Source organism: Ooceraea biroi, chromosome 10, assembly GCF_003672135.1.
Source record: "Ooceraea biroi isolate clonal line C1 chromosome 10, Obir_v5.4, whole genome shotgun sequence".
NCBI classification, from domain to species: Eukaryota; Metazoa; Arthropoda; class Insecta; order Hymenoptera; family Formicidae; genus Ooceraea; species Ooceraea biroi.
This window is the reverse complement of record NC_039515.1, coordinates 2,468,966-2,496,014: the sequence shown is the minus strand read 5'-3', so window position 1 is coordinate 2,496,014 and position 27,049 is coordinate 2,468,966. Positions and strand designations below refer to the sequence as shown.

Here is a 27,049-nt window from a genome sequence, read left to right as displayed (position 1 = left end):
TTATTCTTTTTTTCATCGAGAATTAAATTATTATTAATTTTATAATATTATATTTTACGTCAAATTCGAGCACTTTTATACGCGATTACGGAATCCGTCAAGTAAAAGCAGATCCGATAATATATCATATTAACTGCACGCTGCTCATCCATCTTTTCATACAACTGCAGCAAGAGATCTTCTCTTGACCCAGACTCGAGATTAGAATTTTAATGTGTTGACGAAAGACAATTGGCGCAACCGCGACGAAAGCGTTCCTTCACGTATTTTCGCGTATTTGTCATCTTCAAACACCACAATTTTAATCATCCTTTTAATATCATGATCTACAACGCGTCTTATAATTTTTTAATAAAGTTCATGTCGTAAAAAAGACCTAAGCGATAAGAGTTTCGCGGCATTCCGTGCAATCCGCTCGAGTTTTCCGCAAGTTCAATTTCGATGAAGCGGTCCGGCCCGGGAGCGGGCCACTTAAGCGGATAATTGAAGGAGCGAACGGAGGAGCCGATGGAACGCGATTTGTTCGAGAAAACGAGCGGCTCGTCTGCATCGATCCGCGAGGAGCAAGCTTAAAACGTCTCTCACGCTCGTCGAGCTTCTAAACACTGAACACAAGAACATACCTCACTGCATTTACACCGACTATATTCCTACGACTAAGTATATCTCCCCTTGTACTCCACCTGTACCCCTTTCCCCACCCCCCAGAATTTTCTATACAATGAAACAGGTGTAAGAGAGAAAGAGAAAAAAAATATATATATGTATGAGCTATCGAGAGTTCTATTCGTTTGATATGCGTGCGTCGAGTGCCGAGGTGTTTTGTGAGCGTGTGCTTTACGCGTTGTGTGTGTACAATACCGACGATAGTAATAAGGTGAATGGCAACAGAATTTGTCGACAGTTAAAAATTTATGTACGGCGCTAATTGTAACGATAACGATGTCACGACGTGCGATCCAGAACGGTCTAAACGCGTCGTTGCAGGACGCCACCCCCGCCCCCTTCGTCGCGCTTGCGTCCGGCAACGCGAACTCCGATCAAGATTCGAGCGGATGAAGCGAGAAGGAGAGAAAAAGGAGAAAGGAGAGACGGGAAAATCGAAATCGGATAATCGCATTCGAGAGGAAACGCGCTCGATTCTCAATCCGAGCGACGAGTCTTGCGAATCCTTGTTTCTTCGAAAAGAGACGCGTCTCTCTTTCTCTCTTCCTCTCTCTCTCTCTCTCTTTCTCTCTCTCTCTCTATATCTTATGCAAATCGGATTGTCCGAGATGAAGGAAGAGAGAAAATTGTATATTGCGTTAAGTGTTGTTAGGTGGTACGGAAAATATAATAAATGTTACACCGTTGTATGTAATTATATAAAAGAAGATGATATGTATAAGAGAAACTAACGTAGTTATAATAAATAAGTGATACGACGATTACCACGGCCAGAACTCAGTGTCAAACATCCATGTGTACCTACCTTTTGAATTCTTGATTGAACCTCTTTCTAGCCTCCTGTCGTTTAAAGAGATGGATTAAGCGCTACTTTTAAATGGACGAAGAAAAGAAAGAATGTCAACGAAAAATGGTATGTATCAAACGTAATTAGATCTTTCAGAGACGTATTCTCACGTACGAGATGGGATAAATCCTGCAAAAGGAGGTAAAGGCACGTTTTATACGTCACTTTATACGAGATATTCCGAGAAATTTTTATATTTACAATGTAGACTATATCAGATATACAATATTGGTACTTTAAACAATTGTCTTGAAATATAAAATACGCGCAGGTTTTAGTCCAGAAATGTTAAATAGAAAGTGTCGCCGCGCATATCTAGTGTTTTTTTATTAAATATCTATTTACGTGCATGTTCGAAGTGCATATTAAACGTATAGAAATATCGAACAAACAATTCTCAAACAAATGTGTTTAAAAACAGATTTCTATTTCGCCGACACAAGCGGTTTCGCTGTAATATTAAATAATCGGTGGCGAAGTTTGCTCTCTCTTTCTCTTCCTCTCGGTTGCTCTCGGCTTTTGCTGTACCAGCGTTGTTATAAAATTTTCTCTTTGTGCGCTCTATGCAGAAACAATTCAGCTAAGAATGTGACAGTTACTTGTTTCACATGCCTGCCATTTTTTCTCCCTCATTTTTGCGCGCCGCACGCGAATATTCTCGTGCAGCCAAAGTTTTTATAATTCTCGCGGAAAATTGCGAGCCTGATCGACTTGCGAGACTGCAATTCTGCTTCTTTTTTCCTTTTTTATTTTTTTTTCCTTTTCTTCTTTCCAAGAAGGCTCGCGTCCCCCGTTCTCCAGACACCTCCCTCTCTTAACAGATAACTCTCGGATGCTTGTAGGGGCGGGAAAGAAAAAGAATAACGTCGATACTTGCCACCTCGATGCGTTTGATTCCCGGCTGTCCCTTTCGTCACCTCTCTTTCAATCTCCCTTCTCCGGCCACCCGCCCTTACACCGGTCCGATCCGATATTACGTTCTCATGTTGGAAGGACGCGCTGCACCTGTAGCGTACAACTTTAATTTGCTCCGTACTTCTGAGCCGGCTGGCATTCTCGCCATCCTAGCGAACGTCCAGGAAAAACTCGACGTGTTATGAGCGTACATACATACATACACACATACACAACGTGTATGTTTATTGACAGTTGACACATGCTTACGCCGCGATTACCTGCAATCAGAGGGATCAATCTATCGAGAGAGAGGTGAACGCGATAAAATTCAGGTCTTCTCACTCTTTCTCCTGATCATGTGTCCGGATAAAGGAACATAAACTACCACTGCCAGATGCGGAATAACGATAAATTATTCGCGCGGGTCTCGGGGGTTGAAAGTGCGAGAGGAATCGACCGCGATCAATCCATGTCCGCGCAACATTTTTTTAATCGAGCAGAATTAGCGGAATACAGCTGGTAGAGAGTAACCGGATGATTTAGGAAGACCTCGTGCCAAGAGTCGCGCACAGAGCCGTTCCTCTCAGCTTTCCTATTTCTCCTCCCTTTCTTCCTCTGTTCTGCTTCCCTCTATCTCTACGATCCCTTCTTTCGGTCTAATTTAAGAAACGGGACCCACTATAATCTAATCTTCCGACGACGGCGCGGACGTAGAACGTCGCATCCATATTCATGGGGATTTTTACTCGGCGATGGTCATCAGGCGGAGGTCAGTGACGACGCGGAGGGTTCATGGAGATGGTGCGATAACGCACGTGCGGATACACGTGCGATCCTTGGCACGCGTGTACCTGATGAAGCCCGTGTATCGCCGTACGCAAAAAACAAGGTACACGACGAGATTTCCCATTTAAACTTTGCTGCTCCGATCCGCGGATTCAACAGTGTGCACAGTGTGCCGCAAAGTAGGTCGTGCCCGGTATCTTAAACTCCCGGCAGAACCTCCGCGAGCGGCACCGCCTCTCGCGCAGTTGCTGGTCGATTTTTTTCTTGCCGATTTATTCCCGGCCACGATTTCATATTCCCGTTGAACATAAAGACATCAGATAATGCATACGTCTTCCTGTTCTTTTTTTGTCACTCTTTTCTTTCTCTCTCTCTCTTTCTCTTTTGGCGGATATTCGCGTGGGTCCCGCGTTATAGGGAAAAAAAAGAGGAAGCATGATTAATGCGCGCGTTCATTGATGGCGATCATTAATCAATACGAGACTTCCGTAGCTTTAGGAAACGGGCATCATATTAATAATACATATATCTAGTATTAATATGTGAGTTTTACTATACAGGGTGTCGTTCACGTCAAGCTTCGTATTTCCCGATAGATTCGGAGAGGAGAAACGTTTCCTACCTGCAAGAAACAAATTTGATTGACCTTTTCTCGTGGTGTCTCACCAATTATCGATTCCGCATATCTTTTCTACTGTCCATTACAGTCTTCTGAAAAAATGGTGGCAAAAACGAGCAGCAAAAAATTAATATTATTGAAAAAAAAGGAATCTCAAAACCCGCATGCGAAATACTTTATGGGCAAGGACTTCCACGCCGAACTTTTCCAGTGGATCGGAAAGAGGTTCATTCTTTACGAGGACGCGCATGAAAAAGTCAAGGCTTTCGAAAACACGGTGGTGTCATCTCCCAAACAAAAACCGATGCATCAGAGTGTATCTGGGGAACAATGATACAAGTATACGAGGTGTCCCAAACACTCTCCCTAAATCTGCAGCCTTCGCCATGAATCTTTAGAACTTTTGGAACTTTTAGAATTTTTAGAACCTCATCTATTTTTTAGAAATGTTCGCAACGTTTTCTCTTTCGACAACAATCTTCGATATCTTGCATTGAAGCATCGCGTTTACAAATCTTGAGTCAAAACTCTGTAAGAATCATAAATAAATCGACCAAAAAGCAAATATTTATTACTCAAGACTTTAATTCACACGATGCTTTATTTTTACAATCACTCATTGAACTTGAAAATTGGCTCGTCAGTGAAACATGCACATATTATCGGGTTCAATCTCAGTTTTCACGAAATGTTGGCCGTACAGGACACCCCATACATCACGCTGGAAGAAACGGCAGGACGGCGTTCGGTGCCCGGCTGTCTGCTGCCGCACGACAAATCACGGCTTGATTAATTGGCCAGACTAGTCGGTCCAGCCAGTAAAACGTCGCTCATTAGGCGAAAAACGTGATCCTAGACGGCCTTCCGAGAGAGAGCGAGAGATCCCGTCGAGCAAGAGGCACAGAGCAAGAGGGACAGACAGAGACTTCTTTTTTGCGAGGCTCTAAATATGCTAAGTAGCTGTAAAAGCCGGGGAACGCCCAGGGGCGAATAGGAAAAAAATTTCAACGGTGCAGGAGAGACACCGGGCGTTCATTCACCAGTCTCTCTTCTTCCAACCCTCCAACCCCACCGCTCCCCTGTCCGCCCAACGCGATTCCGAAGATAGATAGATAAGAGCGCGAGCGACGAATTAATTATTCAAATTTCGTGGATCGGCAAAGTCGCTTGCTCGGCACAGGGCACGAGAGGGGGTTCTCGTGGAAATTTAGGGTACTGGGAGCGTGGGAGCTTCTACCGGCCGAACATGTTCTCGACTGTTCTCGCAAATGTGCCGTCTTCGTATAAATCCGAATTCGTGATGCTGTTAATGACGCTGTGTCATTAACCTTGATAATGAAATGGAAAAAAGACTATATATAGCTGCGGATTTCTTCGGCCTCAATTAAATTCAACGTCATACGTGCGGCTATATATAGGATTCCCACGTCTCGTCTCCGATCGAATTTACATTTCCGATGTGCAAATCGATACGCGCGCACGACCGTAGCGTTATACAATTTTTATAATTATGACACAGTTTCGACGAGTTCTGATAAAGTTCTGATAAAGATCAGTTCTCTGTTCTCATAAAATTTTTAATAAAACTTTTATGTAATTCTGCTTTCATCCTTCGGGATATTAATTCATTGGATCTCTAACTTAGAATAGTATTAATAATAAATAATTTTAGAATATAAAAGTTTGTTAAGTATGCTGCTGGAATGTATATACTTTGCTGCTACGATTTATATTTCGATAACGAATAGACTCTTCTTGGCAAAAATCGTCGATTACTACTTTCATTTATTATTTGCTCTTGAAGATTATTATTTATACTTACTATCTCATTCACTCCTCATTAAAAGATAGATGAAATATATTAAATACATATCGTACCCTTCCAATGAAAACTTAAAGTTTCTTTTCCTAGTGATTACTCAATCATATTTGTCCTTAATGTGAAAGTTTTCTAAAAATTGATTACTTTTATGTATCTTCGCCGAAAGTTCTCCATCTTCATAATCACTGAACTGTATCTCACCGCGAAAGAACGCCAGTTACAACACCAGTTATCGCGCAATGACGTTTCTTTTACGTGCATGATCGAGTGCGCCCAAGAGCGTGACCTAATTAATTAGACCGCGTTAATTGCGAGATCAATCATCCGGCTGACGGTTCCCCGCGCGTTTACAGAGTGTCCGGCGATAAAAGAGCGCCCACCATACGCGGTGTCTCGCGCGGAATCGCGCGGCATTCCCCGCGCGACAGATAAATCCGCTGCGCGATCGCGAGCATGAAATTCCATCGGTGTCGGTTTGATTCACGAGCGTGAGATTAACGTTCCGTCCGATTCGCGACCTTATCCGTCCCGACCGGAAATTCTCGGAGGCAGGTGCGCGAAACGACCGGATACGTGCGCGATTCGCAGAAATCACACCCCGGGAAAAATAAGCGAGTTGCCGGGCTCGCCGACGTCGCGACGGCCGTTATTTGCGCGAATCTGCCGAAACCTGTTCGGATTCGGACGCGAACGACGAACGAAAAGGAAGAAACGAAATAAATTACCGAAACAAAAATATTGGAAATACAAATACATCACGGAGAAATAATCGATCTGGACCGCAACGAGTTTCTGGTCTTCGATCAACGGACGACGGACAAACAACGGAGATTAGCCCGAAATCTCCCCCGCGGGGCGAGAACGGGGAAGCAAGAACAAAAACGCGACAGTTGTTGAAAAAGTTATTTATTACAACAACTTCTATCGAATTCGCTGAGGAATGGTAATAAAGAGTGGGATTATAAAAACAGGAATAAAATATCTCTGTTTATGGCATGAAAGAGGCCGTTTCTCACGAAAAAAGGATGCAGTCCCTAATAACTTACAGGAATAATATCTCACTCGACGGCGAAAGAAAGAAAATAGTATAATACGATTATTTCCTTATAATTACGCTTGAAGCAGACAATTGTGAGCATAAAATTCTACCGCCAATGCGATCGAGAATTCTAAATAATTTAAAATCAGCTCGAATTCGTCATCTAAACGCGTTTCGCCAAACTTCTTATAATACAAATAAAACAACTAAACGAAGAAATGCATTATTAATTGCCACGCGAGAGCAGGAACCCCGGGGAGCCTCGCGAGGGTAACCACCCTCGGACGCGCGCGGTTTTATCGAATTTCCGTCCGAATTGCCATGACAAATCCTCGTGGAGAGAAGCGGGCTCTTAAAAGATGAGGAACAAAAGAAGTAGATCTCGCGGCGCCGACGTGACTACCTTGTCCCCAATTTACCCCGTAAGTCCGCGGTCTCCTAGGGACGACGCGAAGGGGTGTCGAAGGGGTAGGCGGGGGTGTACATTCGTAGTAATCAACGAGGCGGGGAAAATGTCTCGACCTTTCTTGGTGGCGCGATTAATTCTAATAATTCCGCCGACAAAACGATTCCTCGTGGCGCCCCCGAGCCATCGGTTCTGCTAACGTGGTGATCGCCTTATTACAAAAATAAATTTCCTCCCTGCCGGGCCGTCGCAGCCCCTCGCAGCCCTGCACTTCCCCCGCTGCGCGATCCAGATGTCTGCCGGATGATAATGAGATTAATGACAACCCCCGCACACTTGTGCGCGCCCCGGAATATAAATTCGACCGAGTTAGTCACGAGGGACGAGATACGAAGACGAGACGAGCGAAGATGAGAAGAGATGCCGAACTTTCGTGCGAAACCGTTGTCCCGTAATAAACGGGTTTAATTAATCGCAGTTAAGTAATCGCGCACCCCTTCGTAGGGTGAGCGGGACTGATTAGACGGGAACGCCGGCGCACCCCCGTGACTTTAATTCCCCTTCGGCTTCGTGAGAAGCAGTGTGCGTCAGTTCCCGGACGAAAGTTAACACGCGGTTAACACGCACCGGCCGCCACCCCGATACACCCCTAACTTCATCACGCGTTCTGAAGACCGTTTCGAGACGAAAAGTTCGCCGAGCAACGTGGTGTCTTTAATTTGTGCTGCATCGCTGGGTAGTACATGCTCCAAGTTGTGACAAATACCAAATGAAACCTATTTTAGTAAAATTGTAATACGGGATAAAGTTACGTGTACATACAGTTACGTAACTTTGTCTCGAATCATAAATATAATATTGAGTGAAACTTCGAGAATTCCTTTTAAGCAACTTGCATTATACTTCGCTGTGGAATATTTTCGAAGTTGCAAATTCGATTTATAATTATCTGTAAGTTCGTGCATAATTAATCGCTCTCCCACAGACTCCTCATTCTCTCATGCCTGCTTTATCCATTCGTTTTAACTAAAAACAACTCTGGAAATGGGAGAAGAGCAAAAACTGTTCTATGCTGCGTCAAATTAGCTGAATACGAATAATTATCATAATAATAAAAGAATAATGATAGATAATAATAGAATCTGCGATCGTAGCTTTGTCATTCCGCATTATATAACAATTCCGCAGATTTTCCAATTTCATCGATATCTTAATTCGAATCTCTCCCTTTAATTCGAATGCGAGCTAGACGAACGACAGACACTACGAGCGAACTTTTCGAGAAATCGCTATTAACTTCTCCAGAACTTGCTGGGGATTTCGATCCATCCATTGCAGAAGCGCAATACGAAGTCGCGCAGGGAATAAGCCGGCGAGGACGAGACGAATAAAACGTTTGAAAACCGATAATCAAAGTTGTACGGCATTCACGCTGAGCTTAATTAACGGTCGTCCACCTCGCAGGTTTTACTCAACGTTAAGAATTTATTGAGTCAGATTCGACTAGCTGATCTTTTGTCATCGATTGATTGCGTCAATCGTTAGGCTGATCGGCGCATACCTTGTTTTTATAATACAGTAAGGTTGTTGCATCTTTTTGTTCTTGGAATAGATATTTATTCGTACGATATTTGATCGTATTTAATATTTTAATAAAACTAAAAAGTGATATTAATTAATAAAACTAATAATAAGATTAAAAAGAAGTGAAACGTCAGAGATATTAATTTTTTTCATTGATACGAGAAAAGTGTGTCTGACATTTCACATTATCACGTTTCGTTTTACTCAAACTGATAATTGTATTGATCATTGCCATGAATTTTGCATAATAATAATATAAATCCTTCAATTTATGTTTATGTACATAATGTTGAAAAATTCCGATAAAAAGATTACTTTTTCCACTCGATTTATGATTTAAAAAAATTCTTTCTCTATAATTCTTATGCATTTTACACAATTATTGATTTGTAATAGACTAAGTGGACAAGATAGAAACGTGAGAAAAGGGGAGAAAGAGAGAGAGAGAAAAAGGAAAGAGAATTCTTCTCAGAAAAGGATAAATGTCTACGATTTGGACAACGTGGTAAACAATTTAAGAACTTGACGGACGGGCTTCCATAACATCTACAGAAAGTAATAGGAGTCGATGTCAAACAAAAGAAACGTGCACTGTACGCGGGAATAAAGGCTGTGACAAGGAGATACGACTCGAGGAGAAGTAAATCTCTAAACCTCTAACCGAACAATGCCCGTTCCTCTCGCGCAAAGACACTTGCTTACCATTGAACATGTCGGAGTGCCATTTCTCGTGTACACACCGGTCGTGTCCAAAGTTCGCGGTGAAGGAGAGACGGCGGTTTAAACGCATCTCGTCACCTTTACGACTTTCCCACCTCCTCAGGAAGATCCTTAAGCGAGATCGAGGACCTCGATTTCGAGATTCGCGTCGCTAAAATTGCTGTCGTCCAGGACACTTTGTGGATAATCCGAGTCCCGCCAAATGATCGCTATTAAACCGGCGATCCAGTAAAATCCAGCGACGATCCATCAGCGGTCCAGCGGCTTGCAGTTTTTCAGGTCATCTAATGCTGAATCACGCGATTCGCCCGGCCTTGGACCTCAGCTACGCGTACTAAATCAGACTCACCCTGCTTGCTGCTACTGCTGCTGTCGCTGCCGCCACATCGGGCGGCACTCCCCCACTGCACTCCCGACTGGTTCATTAACAATTACACGGACACCCATGTGGCACAGGTGGCACGATATATAAAGTCACGAGGAATCGGTGTGGCCGGCTATTAGTTCGGCTCGTTCCACCGACCGGTTCACAGGCGCGCGATTCCGATTCCCCGGTATCTCCCGCACACACGCCGATATCTCTCTCGGTCTTTTTCTCTCTCTCTCTCTCTCTCTTTCCCTCGTGCCTCAGGCACACCCATAAATCGGCCGATTTAATCGGCTGATCGGTCCGACCACGTGCCTGCCGGAGTAAACGACTTGGAGAACCGCTCGAGCTCGAACCCGCACGTTCGACATCGTCGAGTCCTTCCTTCCGACTTCCCGCTTTATCGTCGAAATTCCGAAGGAGACCACTGGTGACCCTGATTGCCAGAATCGCCACGAGTTCGCATCCTGATCGAGGTGACCCTGTCACGCTCTTCGAGGCCCCGCTTCGCTTCCCTGAGGAGATTTTCTGTCACGATGGTGTCCGTCAAGAGTAACATTGGCCTTCTAATGATCGTCACGTGCTTCCTGGTGAATCACTCTGGCGGTTCATCGTGCATCGGAAAGACTTTGCTGAGTGAGTACGATCAGTCAGAACGACTCTTTTTCGACATCTTTTTAAGTCTGACGTAATACTACGCGAGGTGACCTCACGTCGATCGGTTAGCAAGATTCGACATGTGATGACACGTAACGGTCCATTTGTTCTCAGTTAGAGCATGCATTTTACATTTTTGCTTCGCGTGTAGTAAAGTAAGATAAAAGAGTGTAACACATCAAGAATGAGGAGAAGTGAAAGGAGTTTGACATTTAATTTTTTAACATATCACTATTTAGTAATTAAAACTGCAACAAAAAAAATTGCGACTTTAACGGAACGAACAAAGGACAATTTGACTTTTTTTATAACAACGTTAACAATTTCCATATTCTGCTTAATATTGCTTTTTGGAGCAAACTGCCGCGAGGGATGGCCACGCGAAATAACGGTGTGATTATTTGCTTACTCCCGTGGCGGTTAACAATTGGTTTTCATTGTATCGATTTCACGTATCAATTTGTTGCACGGTTTATTAAAAGCCGTATGTTCGATACACGTTGCTGCAAACTTGGCGCGAGAAGAATCCCGGAAGGTCGACTGAATAATTCAGCGTAAAACTCATCGCGACGGAGACATTACTCCGGGCGACGCGTGATTCATCGTCGTCGCGTTAATCAATTCCCGAATTTTACTTCCGTCCACGTGATATGGAGAACGAGCGCTGGCGGGTCGATCCGCACGCTATTATCCAAAATTAGAAACCAGTGTCTCGTTATCTCGACATTTCGCGCACTTCTGCGATGACTCGCGCGAGCTTCAATTCACCTCTCTCACGAAGACTCTGGATAAACCTCGCCCTGGAGCAATTGGGTACAGTCTCCCCCGGAATCATTCATCAACCGCCAGACAACATTTATCAGATAAGAACGCGGCGGGGTGCGAATCGCGCCGGGTGAATTAATTCCTGCCGCCGCGCCGTGTGTCATGACTCTACTTTGCATCGCGAGCCATAAGAGAACGGGAAAACGGGAGATTGAGGGAACGAAGCTGACGATGAGAGAAAGAAGCCTCAATCCCAAGGGAAGAAAGGAGGAAAAAGAAGCCGCAAAGGTCTGCGCTCGGGGCTTTGTGCGACATTTCGTTAACGCGTTTTGTCTTGAATGTAATCATCGCGATTCTGCCGTACGTACTGCGCACGAACGAGATTATCCTACGAAAAGGCATTGCGCACTGATATTTTCAGAAGAGACTTTACGAGGAGGAGCTGATAAATGTGACAATGCATTGTATGATATAATTTGTATAATTTGTTATTTATTTAACATCATGCATGCTATATCTCGCGCTTATTACAAATACCTTTTGCAAATATATTATTGATAAGCTTTATCGAATGCACATCATGCACGTCACATGTACATATCAAATGAAAATGCAAGATACTATTCGGGCAGGTAAATGACGAGGTCAACAGCAATGAACTCATGTTAATTGCCTAATCAAAATTGTGGAAATTAAGAATATTTAACATATCGATCATTATGCATACCGAGCGATTACAAAGAAGGTAGCGGACGATCTGAAAGAAGAGAGTAGCGAAAGAACGGATGGGGATGGTGGTAGAAAATTATAATATTTGACAGCAGAGCAGAAAGAGGCACGGAATTTCGTGGCGAACCTCATGGCTAGTAAAGTTGGTGTAGGAATATATTATTATGTAAAACATAATATATAATAATTACGTTCTATTATATATATATAGATTATAACATATAATATAATATATTATCATAAAAGAGCGCCACACATGCTCGTTGACCAGAGCTCGTTCCTCGTCGGGGAAAAGAGACCGCAAGGGAGAACGAGCGAGCAGAATGTGGTCTCTAAGCAGAAATAGCCAATCGGGCGGTATTTATTTAGAGCGCGGCGTCCTTTCGGAGTCCTTTTTCCCACGAAATTCATTTAACTACGAGCTACGTGACAAACTGGAGTTAGCTCGGCGCCGGGGCCGAATTGCATCGTTACGCTCGGCGCCAAGCCCATCTCATTTCCGGCGCAAAAAGAAACTGACGTTACCAGTCATAGCCGGGGACGAGCGTGAACCGTGCGCGCGCGGATGTCAGCCGACAGTTTATTTCGCCTTTTCAATGGACGGCAAACGAGCGAGCGATACGCGGCACGTCGGCTCGAATGACGATTAATTGGCGTGCACCGAGCAGACGGCACCGCCGCCACCTTCGTTCGAGGTGCCGTCCTCGTGTCGTTTTAATGATCTGCTCATTAGCCAACTGTCGCGAACGCGAACGAGCCTTGTACTGCGGAAGTAAATAAATCAGATATAACGAATGCCGCGAACTGAATTCGCCGCGATCCGCCTTCGTGCACTCGGATGTACCTTCGCATCCGGATATCCGTGTCGCAAGTGACATCCGTGTAATAAGCGCGACGGGTGTGCCTTTGATTCCTTTCCTCTTGCATCCTTCGTCTGCAGCGTTCTTCGTCGTGTCGTGTAAACTTTTGTACGAAACATATGCACATATATGTATGAAATATATAACAAAAAAATACGTGTCATGTATGTATAAAAATATTCGGTTGCACACGTATGAGAATATTAGATTACATATGTAATACCTCTTTTCACACGGTGGTGTTCAAATTTCGATTCCGCAGTCCGTATTGGCTTTTACAGTACACATTACGTGCATTAATTTTTTATCAGCAACAATGTTAAACAGCATTGAAGCACGATTTTTAATTTGAAGCGAGAACGTGCAAAAACCGATTCCGGGCACGTAATTTGCCAGAATTATCATGTCGGGATGCGGTGTGTTCCTCCGGGCACGTCGACATCCATGGATCGCATCGGTCGAATAAATTTTGGATTTTTGGGAAAGAGGTGCAGAGGGGGAGGATACGCGTACGATCGCGCGCGGACAGAGAGGCCACACTCCATCCGGTCGGGACAGAAATCGATTTCGGAGGATAAATCGGCCGGCGGAGGAATTATTCGGTGTGCATAATGTTCAGTCGGCCCAGGGATCTCCGCGCCAGAAATAGAACTCGATGGCATACTGCCGCAAATTCAAATCGCCAATCATTATCGAGAGTGCCTTGAATACGGACGATATTCGCAGGAAGTCTACTATGTTAACGACGATGAATCCGGTTTGGAAATAATTAACGATCTGTCGCGCGCGTAACTGTAGAGCCGTAGGTTCTCAACTTAACAACCTGTCGACGAGGCCGGCGACGTGCTGCATTATTTCGCGATTGTTTGCCGCGTAAATGTACGATTATGCGGCGACATCGTGCGCGAAGAGAGCCGAATACGGCGCGCGATCAGACCGACAAGGCAAGAGTGAATCCGAATTAAGCGAGTCCGAAAGTTCAGAAGTTCCACAGACAGATCTCCTTTATTTTTCATGCGGGCACAATTCGAGTAAATTCATTATCGCGAGTGGGCATCAAACTGCCAAGTGATCTCGATGCACTATTAAAGCAGCGCTATTATTACAACAACAGATAGGAATCGCAAACCCACGTGTTGGACGCGATATGAAATATGCACAGCCTTGCGCTGCCCAGACGTTTTCTATTCTCACGTGAAAGCGAGTAAACGTCGACGTTACGTACCGTTACGCGCGCTCTCTCAATGCGATGCAAGCAAGTTCACGGGGACCAGCCGGGAAATTAATGGCAGGCGGCAGCGCGCACTTCCCGCTCGGTCGATCCGCGACAATTCCTTTTCGGAAAGCATCCCCGAGCGTGATATCCGCACGTCTCCGTTCCGATGTACCGAATGCGAAGTCCGTGAAGCGCGCCACAACGCTAAAGCCGACAGCGTTCACTTACCTCGTCGGCCCGCCCTCGGACACGGGGTGACCGCAGAGGGGTTGGAGGGATAGGGCAGGGTAGACTCGAGGGAGACTCGGCAGGGTGAAATCTACTCCGTAAGATAGATCGAGAGCACCCGGAGGACGCGCGACGGCGGTCAACCCTCTTCTCCCCCCCGTGGCGGTCACCTGACGACCCTCCGGACGACCCGCGCGCGCGCGTGTGCAAGGGCGAGTAATAATTAACTCGCGCGCGCGAGTTCTCGCCGCAGCGCATCGACCGCTCGAATTACCGATGCAAAACTTGCGACCTCGTCACCTCGTCCTCCATCTCACAAAGGCCGAGCAATTACCGCCACCTTCACCCCTCGCTCCCTCCGCCCCGTGCGTCTCCCTGCGGTCGGACACTATGGACCTCCGCGAATGATGAGTGATTAAATCACCGTGACCACCGTACGGCGGAGCGGAGATCTTCCTATCTCGGAGGGTACTTCGGCGATGAGCGGTTTTGGAAGTAGCTTCTTCGCGCAGGAACGCGATGACGTAATGCGACCGCCTTCATCGGGAGAAGAATCGGAATCATCGGAATTATCCATCAAGGATCCCCATTTTCGTGGCGCGGGGATACATGAGTAAATTGATATGTAAATTTCTTAGATACGAAATGTATAAATAGCACCTAGTTACGTAATCCATGCGTTAACTTTACATAATCCACTTTACGTAGTATAGCCTTTTTATGCAAATTAAAACGATTCGTGTACAGTTATATGTATCCCGTGCGTGCGAGTGATCCATTTTAACATACATCAGCCGCATGTGATATTGCCCGCATAAACATGTAATAACGTAAAACGCCCTAGGTGAAAGGTTGATAATAAGAAAAAATATAGGCATTAAAAATACCTGTATAAAATAATTAATTTTATTATCGAGTATTTAAAGCAGAATATACTACGCGAAAAGAATCATATTTTTGGTTCATGCAAGTCAAATGGAAACTGATACACTTTATATAATTTACATGTATTTACAGAAATTTATAATTTTATATTCATCATGTCATTTATTTGATCGAAAAATTGAGCGAAAATTAGAATTCATTAAGGACATCCTATCTCTAATTGCACGCAAACTCGATGAACATCCGGAGACGCATTTTGCCCGAGGACACTTTCAGGACACTTCTTTCCTAATTATGGGTTGTTAGGAATTACTAGCGCGCGCCGGCTGGAAACGACATAAAGTGAACAAAAGAGGCGCCATCAGTTCCGCTCCAATGAGAAGTTAAACTTACAAAACGGGAGTTTCCCAATGCGCGAGTTGAAAGACAAGGGGAACCTCGCTAAACCAAATTCCACGGAAAGTTTTTCGGGAAACTGCACAATTTCTGGAACAGAGGGAGCAGGAGGTGCAGAAGAAAAGAAACGGGGAAAAAGGAAAAAAGAGAAAAACCAGATGCGGGGAAGAGGGGAAGCGAGAAGTTGTAGCGCGATAAAAGACTATCCGAAGAACGGGAAAGCGCGTGAAATGAAGAGGAACGAAGTTTCTGCGTTGTGGAAATTCGCAGTTTTATCAATTATGCTCTTTGTTCAGGCCGAGCTTGCTCGATCAAGCGCGACCGGGTTATTCAGCAGCGCATCGAGAATAATAGAGAATCCTTGTTAACAATAGCAGCTCAAGTAACAAAATCGCATGCTCTCGACGTGAATTCCTCTCCCCGGAAACGCGTAATCCGTGTCCGGTGTCGCGTCCTCCTTTTGCAGCAATCGCGCTAGGCTGTCGTAATACGTTGCCTTAATAATGATAGATGATAGCGGCGGAGAGATAAATATATTTGTTCGGGAAGCAGAGCAGCTGAAGAGACACGTATCGTCTTACAGGGTCTGGTGGTATATCGTGCGAAGAGAAGCAGATTATCCTGGACGAGCACAATCGATTGCGACAACTGGTGGCCCTGGGACAGATACACGGCCAGCCCAGCGCGGCGAACATGATGGAGATGGTAAGCGGCTCTCGCCTTGTTCTCGGGTTGCCCGAATCGTCACCAAGCTCCTTACCTAGTGTGAACTATAAATAAATATTTAATCAATTTAATAAAATCATATATGAGCAAGTAATATATTGACACGATTAATGTCCGATTAATGTGAATTATTAATTCCTGTTGCAGATCTGGGACGACGAGCTGGCGGCGATAGCACAGCGATGGGCAGATCGTTGCGCCGAGTCGCACGACAGTCTGAGAAACGTCCGTAAGTATGAGGCTTCGTTGATTACTTTTTTTGCTCGCAAAAGATGATGCTGTAGTATCAGCCAAATGTGTGTCATGCAAGAACGTGCATGGTGCGACGTAATATCCTTAAAGCGTCAGAAAGATAGCAGAATGTTCCGACGTTCTCGATATGCCGGAAGAACAGCGCGGAAACGTTCGGCACTCTCGCGGAAATTAGAAATTACATTGGAAGCGATATTCGTCGCGAGAGTGGCAAAACGCGATAAAAGGATCTAACAAGATATTCTTGAGCAGAATGGACTCTTGCGATGATCTTAATATGCGAACCGTGATCATCAACATTTACATCGCTGGCGGATGTAATTACAAATCATATTACAGTAGAATTTCAATATTAAATTCACTTGATAAGAGTGAATTATACAGGGTGAGGCACCTAAAACAGGTCACCTGAATATCTCGGCTGTTATCGGTGATAGAAAAAAATGTGTCAGACCAAACTTGCATGGTTTCGAGGGACACATAATTTGTTCTAAATAATTTTTTATTAGGTGGACGCGTAGAGGACATATGAAGGTCAACTTCGTTTTTTTAAATGGTATAATATGTTTTTTTACGTACCATCTAGTAGAGCGTTTGAAGATGCGCACATTGGTCTATGGGTCAAAATCATTCAAGGTCACTGAAGGCTAAAATTTCTAAGTGCTAGAACTTTTTCATTTCTGAATTTACGGTATTTTCATTAGCAGGGAACTCTAGGCAATATAAGAAATAATGATATGAACAACTCAGAACTTCTCGGAAAAGAAAAAATGTCTAACGGCTAGAACTTTTTCATTTCTGAATTTACGGTATGTTCAATAGCAGAGAACTCTAGGCAATATAAAGTAAATTATTTTCCCTTGCAGTTGGCCTTCAGTGACCTTGAATGATTTTGACCCGTAGATCAATGTGCGCATCTTCAATGCTCTACTAGATAGTACGTAAAAAAACATTTCATACCATTTAAAAAAACGAAGTTGACCTTCATATGACCTCTACGCGTCCACCTAATAAAAAACTATTTAAAACAAATTATGTGTCCCTCGAAACCATGCAAGTTTGGTCTGACACATTTTTTTCTATCACCAATAACAGCCGAGATATTCAGGTGGCCTGTTTTAGGTGCCTCACCCTGTATATAAGATCTTTCCACTTCATATGTATATTTTATTATTAAATTAGTATCATCTTCTTCAATATGAAAATAGGCTAAACTAATTCATTTCTAGTAATTTTCTGGCTTTAATATCTAGCTATAATATCAAGATTCTGCTGTACATGCAGACTTTATTGAGTGTCTCACAACACAGGTCCAGCAGCAGATGCTGCCTGATCGAGCTTTCAAAGTGCCATTCAATCCCGATATTTCTTTTACCATTCATTAGCGTATTCCGCACATGCAATATTTGTTTCGAGAGGGTGCTCGAAAACGATAAAATCTATTGCGATTAAAACGATAAAATGTATGTATTTTACACATCAATATTAACGAGAGATATTATTTAAAAAAAATGAAAAGAAGAAAAAACAGGCGGAAGTTCCTCTTATTTAAATAAATCGAGCCATAGTTCATCGAGTTGCCATTGGCATTATCGTGCAGTTGTGTTAAACAGTTAATTGAACCGCTCGGTAATGAATATATTAAGGCAGATGTGAAATAAAGTTAAAAGCTACAGGAGATGAGTTGTTACTACACGATATTTTGCATCTCTTTGATATTTTTTCAAAGATGGCGAAAAAAGAGAGCGAAAAAGAAAAATATGTTCCTTCATATACAAATATGAAGTACACTTAAAGTGTTAAAAGCATTAATGAAGTGAAAATTATATGAGCAAATAGAATTTAAAACATGATTGTCAGTGCACATATCATTCAATTTACACAGACTTAATTTAATTGAGTCTTTAAATATTTACTGAAGAGGATACAAACCAGAATCGAGACATTTAATGAATATTATACTAATATTACTATAAATTGAGTGACTTAAATATACATACATCGACATCCGCGATTTAAGTTCTGCTTAGCCATACATATAATTTATATTAAATAGAATAGAACTTTTAATTAATAATGATAATAATTGGTATCTTTAGTGCGTCAGTATCAATTATATATAATTAAATTATATATAATTAAATTAAAGTATAAATCATAAATAGTATGAATATTACACACACATACGCGCACACACACTCACACACACTCTATATATATATATACAGGGTGGCCCATTTTAATTTATACAGTCGATTTTTTAAAAAACTAAGAGATACGAAAAAATGTTTCAGACAGACATGTCACGATTTCGAGGGGGACATAAGATGATACCATTGGTTTGACCTTGAATAGTCGTTTGAAGGTCACGCGAAGATCACCTTCAATTTCTTAAATTGAAACCCCAACTTTTTATTGCAGATTCTTATTCTCCATCGAAAAGTAAGTAACTTTTGTCTGAAACATTTTTCCGAAAAATGTCATCTTATGTCCTTAAAATGATTTTCAAGATGAGTTTTGAGGACATTTTAAGGACATAAGATGACATTTTTCGGAAAAATGTTTCAGACAAAAGTTACTTACTTTTCGATGGAGAATAAGAATCTGCAATAAAAAGTTGGGGTTTCAATTTAAGAAATTGAAGGTGATCTTCGCGTGACCTTCAAACGACTATTCAAGGTCAAACCAATGGTATCATCTTATGTCCCCCTCGAAATCGTGACATGTCTGTCTGAAACATTTTTTCGTATCTCTTAGTTTTTTAAAAAATCGACTGTATAAATTAAAATGGGCCACCCTGTATATATCTCACAATATTAAATCGTAACGATATAGATGTAATTGTAAGCTGAAACACTTTTTATCATATAACTTTGAATAAAAACTAACTTCAAAATCTCATCGCAGCGATAAAGTGCGATAAACGCAAAAAATAGGTATTTTACTCTCTAAAAAACTGACTATTGGTTCTCGTTCAAGCAATTTCGCGCAAAATTTGAGGTAAATGCTTGAACGAGCAAAACGAGGAAATGGATTTTTTTCACAAGTACAACTAGGTTTGCGCAAACATTTTACATACAATCCCGCAAAAAGTAGAAGCTGCGCCTAAATAGATTTCATCCATGCATCTATCGCTGTCGCGCCGTTGGCGTTGGCGTTGGCGAAAAAAACCAGCGATGTTTTTATAAGAATTTCCCAATTTCGTGCTTCTCGTTCTTGGAGCGAGTATTGCCCTTTTGATTGATCGAAGATTGGCGATCGATTTACAGGTAGATTTGCGGTGGGACAGAACATCGCTCGCTCGTGGACGACCAGACCCCCGGGACCTTACGATGGTGAGCCGAATTGGAGACGACAAATTTTGGGTTGGTTCAACGAGGTGCAATATTATCACTCTGGTTACAGCAAGGCCACCGGACACTACACGCAGGTCTGTAATAGAAGCGAAATCGGAAAAATCACAGCCCGAGAAAGTCGTTGACATGTCATTTTCTCGTTATGTGTACGAATCCAGCTGATTTTCTGCGCGTTTCAGACTATTGCGAATTGTTTGTTAGAAAAAAGATACAGAATTCCTTTTTCTTCGATAAGAAGAATGGAATCAAGAATTTTGCTATCATCAACTGCTGTAAATTCGATGTTCGTGATCAAAATACCAATTATTTTGCTGTGAATTATTATAGATAAATTAGCGCTATCAATAATTACATGGATTTCATGGAGAAATTGGTTTCGTGTTGGTAAAACAAGGCAACTCTACCGAATAAATTTGTTTGTAGAAACATGGATTTACCGCGGGAGCAACATAATCCACTTCTAGCAAAATGTATTTCACTGCTGCAACGAAAAATGAAACAGATCCGTAGAAAATGTTGGAGATACAGGATCTAAGCGCATTTTCTCTGAGCTATAAATTCTTTGGCTCAATTGTGAGTTGATTACTTCTTCATAAAAATATCGACGCATCTCTGAAGCTCTTGAATTCTAGTGATTAAAAATGAAGGATGTTTTCAAGTAATAAGCAAAACATATCAGTCATGAAACTATTTGATATTTCAAAATATTTCTCTATGGTACAAAATACTAGGTGTATAAATTAATTCGGTACCGTTAGTTTTACCCGTTTCGTTGCTTTTTTTTATTAAAACTTTCTTTTCGCGATAAAATCAGGAAATTGATCGAAAAGTGATACGAAACCGTAGAAAATAATAGAGATTATTTTGAAAATTAAATTTATATTACTTTTTGTGTATGAACAAAATTTATATTCTGTAAAAACGCCAACAAATTAATTTAAACCTAATATATCACAGATTGACCATGATCAAGTGTTTGCTAATAAACCAAAAAGAAAAGGAACGGAATCTGTTGTCACGGAATCTTTATAAATCATACAATAACGAGGAACGTCAGTCGACTGCATCTTTCGGCGATGTTATTAGCGCATTACATCATTATTATCCTGACTTTTAATTAAGAATCATTCTTATTCATTAGATCGAGAGATAAATCGGTTATTAATTGGTCGTGATCGTGATCAATTTATTATTCCTACTGCATATTGCATAAAACTGCTGTAAAATATAACTCGATCAGATATGCGATAAGATAATTATTTTTTTCATCATTAGTCATCCGTTATTTTAGCGACGTCGCCTGAAAAATCATCGACATAAGTAGCCGAACGAGAGGGTAACCTTTCGGCACGCTATTTCCAGTTCTCGCGGTTGGATGTGACGCATCTGCACATAGAGGATCGATTCCGCTCGTAGGTCAGTTACGAAATCAGTTTGCGAAACTCCGCGGTTTATGGACCCGACCGCTTCCCAAACGCAATTAATTCTTATTCTACGAACCTGTTGTTCTCCATGAATTTTCATGAGATTACCGAAATTAACAGCAGTTGACGATCTTCCTTCTTTTCTGCTCCACAATAGTATAATCTTAATAATCGAATACAAAGTTGCCGAGGACAAGTAGAAAGATTTAATAGAAAGATACCAAGGCGAACTCGGTTGGCCAAATCAGTTGGATAGAAGTCGTTACCGAAACGATCCGAGAAAAACGACACCGCCTATACTCAAAGCTGTGAAAGATGTTGAGAAGCTTTCGCGGGCTGCTCCGAGTCTTTGAGGATCATAGTATCCTTTCGAAACGCAATCGCTCCCGTCGACGGGCTCCTTTCGTGCTCGCGCGCACGAACAATTTGCGGGTCTTTAAGAAGTGGGAAACATTCTGAATTAATTTCAGTTGGTGTGGGGCGACACTTTCCTGCTGGGATGCGGATACTCCTACTACTATGACCCGGCTCGCGGCTACACCAAGAATTACGTATGCAACTATGGGCCAAGGTAAGAATCCCATCTCGAGGAACTACTGCCTGTACTTCCCTCTTCCTCGCCTTTTTCTTCCTCGTCTTCTTCTTCTTCTTTTTCTTCTTCTTATTTTTCCTGTATTTCTTCCGTCGCATTTCGTTTCTTCGGCACTAGAGCATGGAAATGCGGGCAATTGCGTCGAAAGGCGTATCGCAGAACTAGATTTTTACTCGCCGAAGCGGAATACTTCCTCGGGAGATTCCTTATAATTCCCCAGGACAGTCGCCTTTATGAATACGAATAGCGTTCTCCTGCGAATATCGAGAAGATGTGACTGCGCTCTCCGCAAACGGGTACAATACTGATTTTATAATACATACATTGGAAAAAGTTTTAATAAAGGGAGATCTTAAAAAGGGGGGAAGTTTGCGTAATAGAATCTTTCTGACTCGATCGGTTGACTTGCGGTTGAGTTACGTGCGAAGTATAAGCGGACGAATGGTCTCGGGATTTTTGAACCGGTAAAACATTCAAACTTTTCGCTTCAACGAGTTCGCGTGTTAATTTCAAGTAATACAGAAAATTAATTTCGTAATCAATTTTTGATATCGAAAACTGATTACGAAATTAATTAAATATTAAATAACAATATAAAATATTAAAACTGAATTAAATATTAAATAATTTCAATTTGACGGGCTTTACCTGACGCTGCTTTATTTTGTGTTTCAGCGGAAACGTGCTCGGCTTTCAACCTTATAAGTCGGGCGAACCTGCATGCGGCAATTACGGGATGTCCTACAGCAACCGATACTCCGGACTGTGCTGTTAGTATATCACAATTACTTTATATCATGACGTCGCAATTATAACGCAATTACTTAAGCATTTACGTTTCCTCTAAAGACGCGTACCGATTCTGATTGCAACAATATTCAATGAACATTTGTTTAACGATTTGTATTTTTTTTACATTTTTCTGAAGTCTGAATATAATTAGATATAATTTTACACTTTATAAATTGAATATCTTTTTTTTGTAATTTTGCAATTTATAGACAACGTCTAAAGACATTTGTAGACAATTTGTAGACAAAACCATTTGTAGACAAACGTCTAAAGACAAAACAACAGCATCGCTCGCGCGCATTTCGTACCTAGAATCCCATGAATTGTGTTTTTCACGCGGATTTGAACATATACGCAATCAACAAATTCCGCCTCGCTATTTTCGCTTAAGTGCATAGCGCGCGAAATTCGATTTTCCCCCGGAGAGAGGGGAAAGAAAGGCGCGCGGGAACGTTATACCCCCGAGAAGGAAATTTCTTTCTCATTTGAATAATTTTCTTCTCCGGTTGCGCGTCCGCCTTTTTGGCAACACGGAACACGCGCATGTATATTAATGAGTATTACATGATTACAGCTCGTGGAAGTTATTATCACCTGGGTGCGCTGTGTGTATACGGCTAGAGAGTATGCGGTTACATCCCGAGTGTGGATATTTATGAAGAACCGAGTACCGGCCGGCCAAATAAGCGCATCGGCACCGCAACGTTTCTACCGGAAGTCACAGTGGAATTCGTCATTCGGGAATTCACGGGGGAGGGATCGCCACATCATTCGCGATAAATGATTCGCGGCTGGTAGAACGATCGGCCTCCTAACGCTGGCTGCGTTACTATCAAACTTGTAATTAGTTATTTTCGTTAATTAGGGAGCGCAGGCTGATTCGCTATGCATGATATCAATTTGTATACATGACGATGCGGCGGATCATAATTATTGTCATGTAAATACGTCCGCGGAATAGCAATCTCGAATTAGTCAGATGCAGTCAAGGCTGGCCGGGAAAGCGAGTTCGGTTCTGCCGTGAGAAAGATTTCTCTCTTCCTTCTGCGTTGAAATAGACTGGCAATCTTTACGTTTATGCGAATTCATATTTGCGTAAGATAGGAAGCGAAAGAAAAGCACACTAACAAGTATATAAATGAAACGCGACACAGAATGAGAAAAAACTTATTCTTGGAGAACACGCAAAAGATGTTTTTGAAATTATTCGATTCTTCCGATTGTTAATTGTATCTGAAGTAACCGTAAAGTAAAAATATTAGGATTCATACTTAATAGCGAAGACAACGTAATGTTTATTAATCCTTGAACGCACAAAGAGATCTTTGAGATCTTGAGGTTTCTTCGTTAACGTTATTCTTTTACAATATAACATTATACTTTTGCGATGTCTTTAGATTTTTCTCTTCTTTCATAATATAATTCTTGGAGAAACTTTAAGATTATATTTCGAGTACTCGATTTATACTTATTATAAACTATTTAAGCTTTGGCGAATCTTTATTACTGCTTCATGCGTCCAAAAATTCATTTAAAAAACCACATTTTCTCGCTACTTACACGCTTTATATATTAAGATAATAGAATAAATCTATTTTAACATAACTGCTTTATAGAACGTTTCCATTAAAGGATACGTGACAGAAAGAAGATCTTGTTTAAGATAAAGATTGGTATCCAAAATTTTCTTTATCTGTTTATTCTAGTTCAATTCTAGTCTACTAAATAGTCCGTTGTAGCAATTAGTCCGAAGTTAATAAAAATTAATAATTAAGTCGACGAAAGAATGGTAGATGTCAAACCTTTTACTTAATACTTTTAGTTAATACTCGCTATCACGCAAGTAGTACATAAGTTTAAACTTTTTCTAGCTTGATTTTGACAAGATATTGCACGTATGTAATTAATAACATAGACATATCGCAAGAATTAAAAAATATGTACTTAGTAATTGTATAAAACATACGTATAAATAAATAAATAAGTAAAAAACATACAACAAATCTTGTCACAAATGTAATAATTAGCTTTTCTTTGTTATAAATATGTACATATAAGTAATTACAGCGACAAGAAAATAAATATACAATAAAATATATCTTAACCAATACACTTATACATTTAAATCATTATTAACGATTGATCCATGCCATCTTGATATTATTTAATGCCTTATTACGAATTAAGCATCGTAATCTTTGTCGTTGTTTGAAAATCGGAAAGAAAGAAAATCGAAGGATAACATTCTCAGTCTTGTACAGCCTTCAACTATTACACAGTTTCGTTTTCCCGACAGTTTCTTTTATTTATTTGACAGCAGCCAAAGTATACGATGTTACGTATGTATTTCACGATAGTGTATGTGACAGGAACCCCGACTGCAAAGGACCCCGCACCAAACCCCGTGAAATTGGGCCCCGGTGAAAATGGCTGAATTTGAAATATGTTGTACCTTTTGGGTCACTGAACAAATGTTTCCTCAGGCAAAATGTAAAAAAATGGACAGTTTCGTCGTTTCAACCCTTCAAAGCCTGAGGTCAGACCAGCAAAGATATCACTTTCGGATCAATGCGGTTATCATTATAAGGGAACAATATGAATTTTTAGTGAACAAAATAGTTAAAGAATAATTTGTTTATGTGACAGTATTGTTTAAACGATTTGAAAATATCATTGTTTACAAGAACTGATTGCTGATGTAAATTCTGTGGGAAAAATCATAACAGCGTTTTCCTATATAACGCATTATTTGTTTTAAATAAGCAATAAACAAATGGCTGATAGTGAAACCTATTCCAGTAGCCTGACCCTTAGTTATGAAAAAACAAGTACTGTTAAACAGAAACAATGATATTGAGTGTTTTTATTACACCTGCAATTAGCCTATATTATAGTTACCGGAGTCTATCACGTGGAGGTTGCAGTGCGATTTTAGACTCCTTTGGGGTGCTTTGGGGTACAATATATAAAGGTCTCGTAAATATTCCGACGAAACTTTGCGCTCTCATACGAAAACGGGGAATTATAATACAGCCACGTGTGCGTGCGTGCGTGCGTGCGTGCGTGCGTGCGTGCGTGCGTGCGTGCGTGTGTGTGTGTGTGTGTGTGTGTGTGTGTGTGTGTGTCTGGGACTCCCCCAGAACCCCGAATCGTGAGAGGTAAGGGGACTCACGTACAAAAAGCATCCCAAAGGAGTCTAAAATCGCACTGCAACCTCCACGTGATAGACTCCGGTAACTATAATATAGGCTAATCGCAGGTGTAATAAAAACACTCAATATCATTGTTTCTGTTTAACAGTACTTGTTTTTTCATAACTAAGGGTCAGGCTACTGGAATAGGTTTCACTATCAGCCATTTGTTTATTGCTTATTTAAAACAAATAATGCGTTATATAGGAAAACGCTGTTATGATTTTTCCCACAGAATTTACATCAGCAATCAGTTCTTGTAAACAATGATATTTTCAAATCGTTTAAACAATACTGTCACATAAACAAATTATTCTTTAACTATTTTGTTCACTAAAAATTCATATTGTTCCCTTATAATGATAACCGCATTGATCCGAAAGTGATATCTTTGCTGGTCTGACCTCAGGCTTTGAAGGGTTGAAACGACGAAACTGTCCATTTTTTTACATTTTGCCTGAGGAAACATTTGTTCAGTGACCCAAAAGGTACAACATATTTCAAATTCAGCCATTTTCACCGGGGCTCAATTTCACGGGGTTTGGTGCGGGGTCCTTTAACGCTAAACGTGACCCTCTCTCGGACCAAAATCCGTGGGATTCACGCGCGAGGACAGGCAGAACTTAGAATCCAGGACGGAAATCACGTTTACACGACGCCGAGGGTATATTTCCGCGCGCGGAACACCCAATAGCCATAACGGCTAATTCATCGATTCGCGTCCGTTGTTCCCCGCGCGCGTGGAATGACAAACCGGTTTCACGCCACATTATGCCGAAACAAACTTCTCAATTTGCACTGTCACGAACTCGATTACACCCCGCCGGGAGGGCACGTGAAATGAATAATGCACTTTGAGATATCGCGCCCGTTCCCCGTGCACCCCCACGATGCAAACACACCACTTGTTGATTAACAGCGCCGGCACGCGCGCGAAAGACTGCTAATCCCATTTCTTCTCGTCTTCCGGAGAAATCCGCGCCGTGTCGTACGCCCGCAAGCGCAACGGGGTATCCGACCAACCCCTTCAAGCGTATCATCCAACCACGACCCAGTGGAATCTCGCATCTGCGATACGTCAAGCGGATAATTTAACATCAATAATGACGCTAATTAGACGCATGTGCCGCAATAAAATGTTTATCGCCAGTTTCAGTGTAATTTTCATCGGGGTTGAGCGGAGGGAGGAAAGGGTAGTTTGCCAATCCTACTTTGCAATTAATTACG

The 27,049-nt window shown here is 41.8% G+C and overlaps 1 protein-coding gene across 1 annotated transcript; it reads left to right on the top strand.

The window, feature by feature from the left end:
- Positions 1-9,912: 9,912 nt before the first annotated feature.
- LOC105278408 (venom allergen 5) lies at positions 9,913-23,348 on the top strand. Its single transcript, XM_011337470.3, has 7 exons — positions 9,913-10,389; positions 16,073-16,194; positions 16,363-16,444; positions 19,737-19,897; positions 21,718-21,818; positions 22,515-22,609; positions 23,206-23,348. Exons 1-7 carry the CDS (start codon positions 10,290-10,292, stop codon positions 23,250-23,252), a joined length of 708 nt encoding a protein of 235 aa, XP_011335772.1. The 5' UTR covers positions 9,913-10,289; the 3' UTR covers positions 23,253-23,348.
- The last annotated feature ends 3,701 nt before the right edge of the window (positions 23,349-27,049 follow it).

Bases quoted from the DNA above. Each gene is read 5' to 3' on its own strand.
- LOC105278408 (XM_011337470.3), top strand. From the start codon at position 10,290: ATGGTGTCCGTCAAGAGTAACATTGGCCTTCTAATGATCGTCACGTGC. The intron at 10,390-16,072 runs GTGAGTACGATC...ATCGTCTTACAG, and splicing joins CATCGGAAAGACTTTGCTGA to GGTCTGGTGGTATATCGTGC. The intron at 21,819-22,514 runs GTAAGAATCCCA...TTTGTGTTTCAG, and splicing joins GTATGCAACTATGGGCCAAG to CGGAAACGTGCTCGGCTTTC.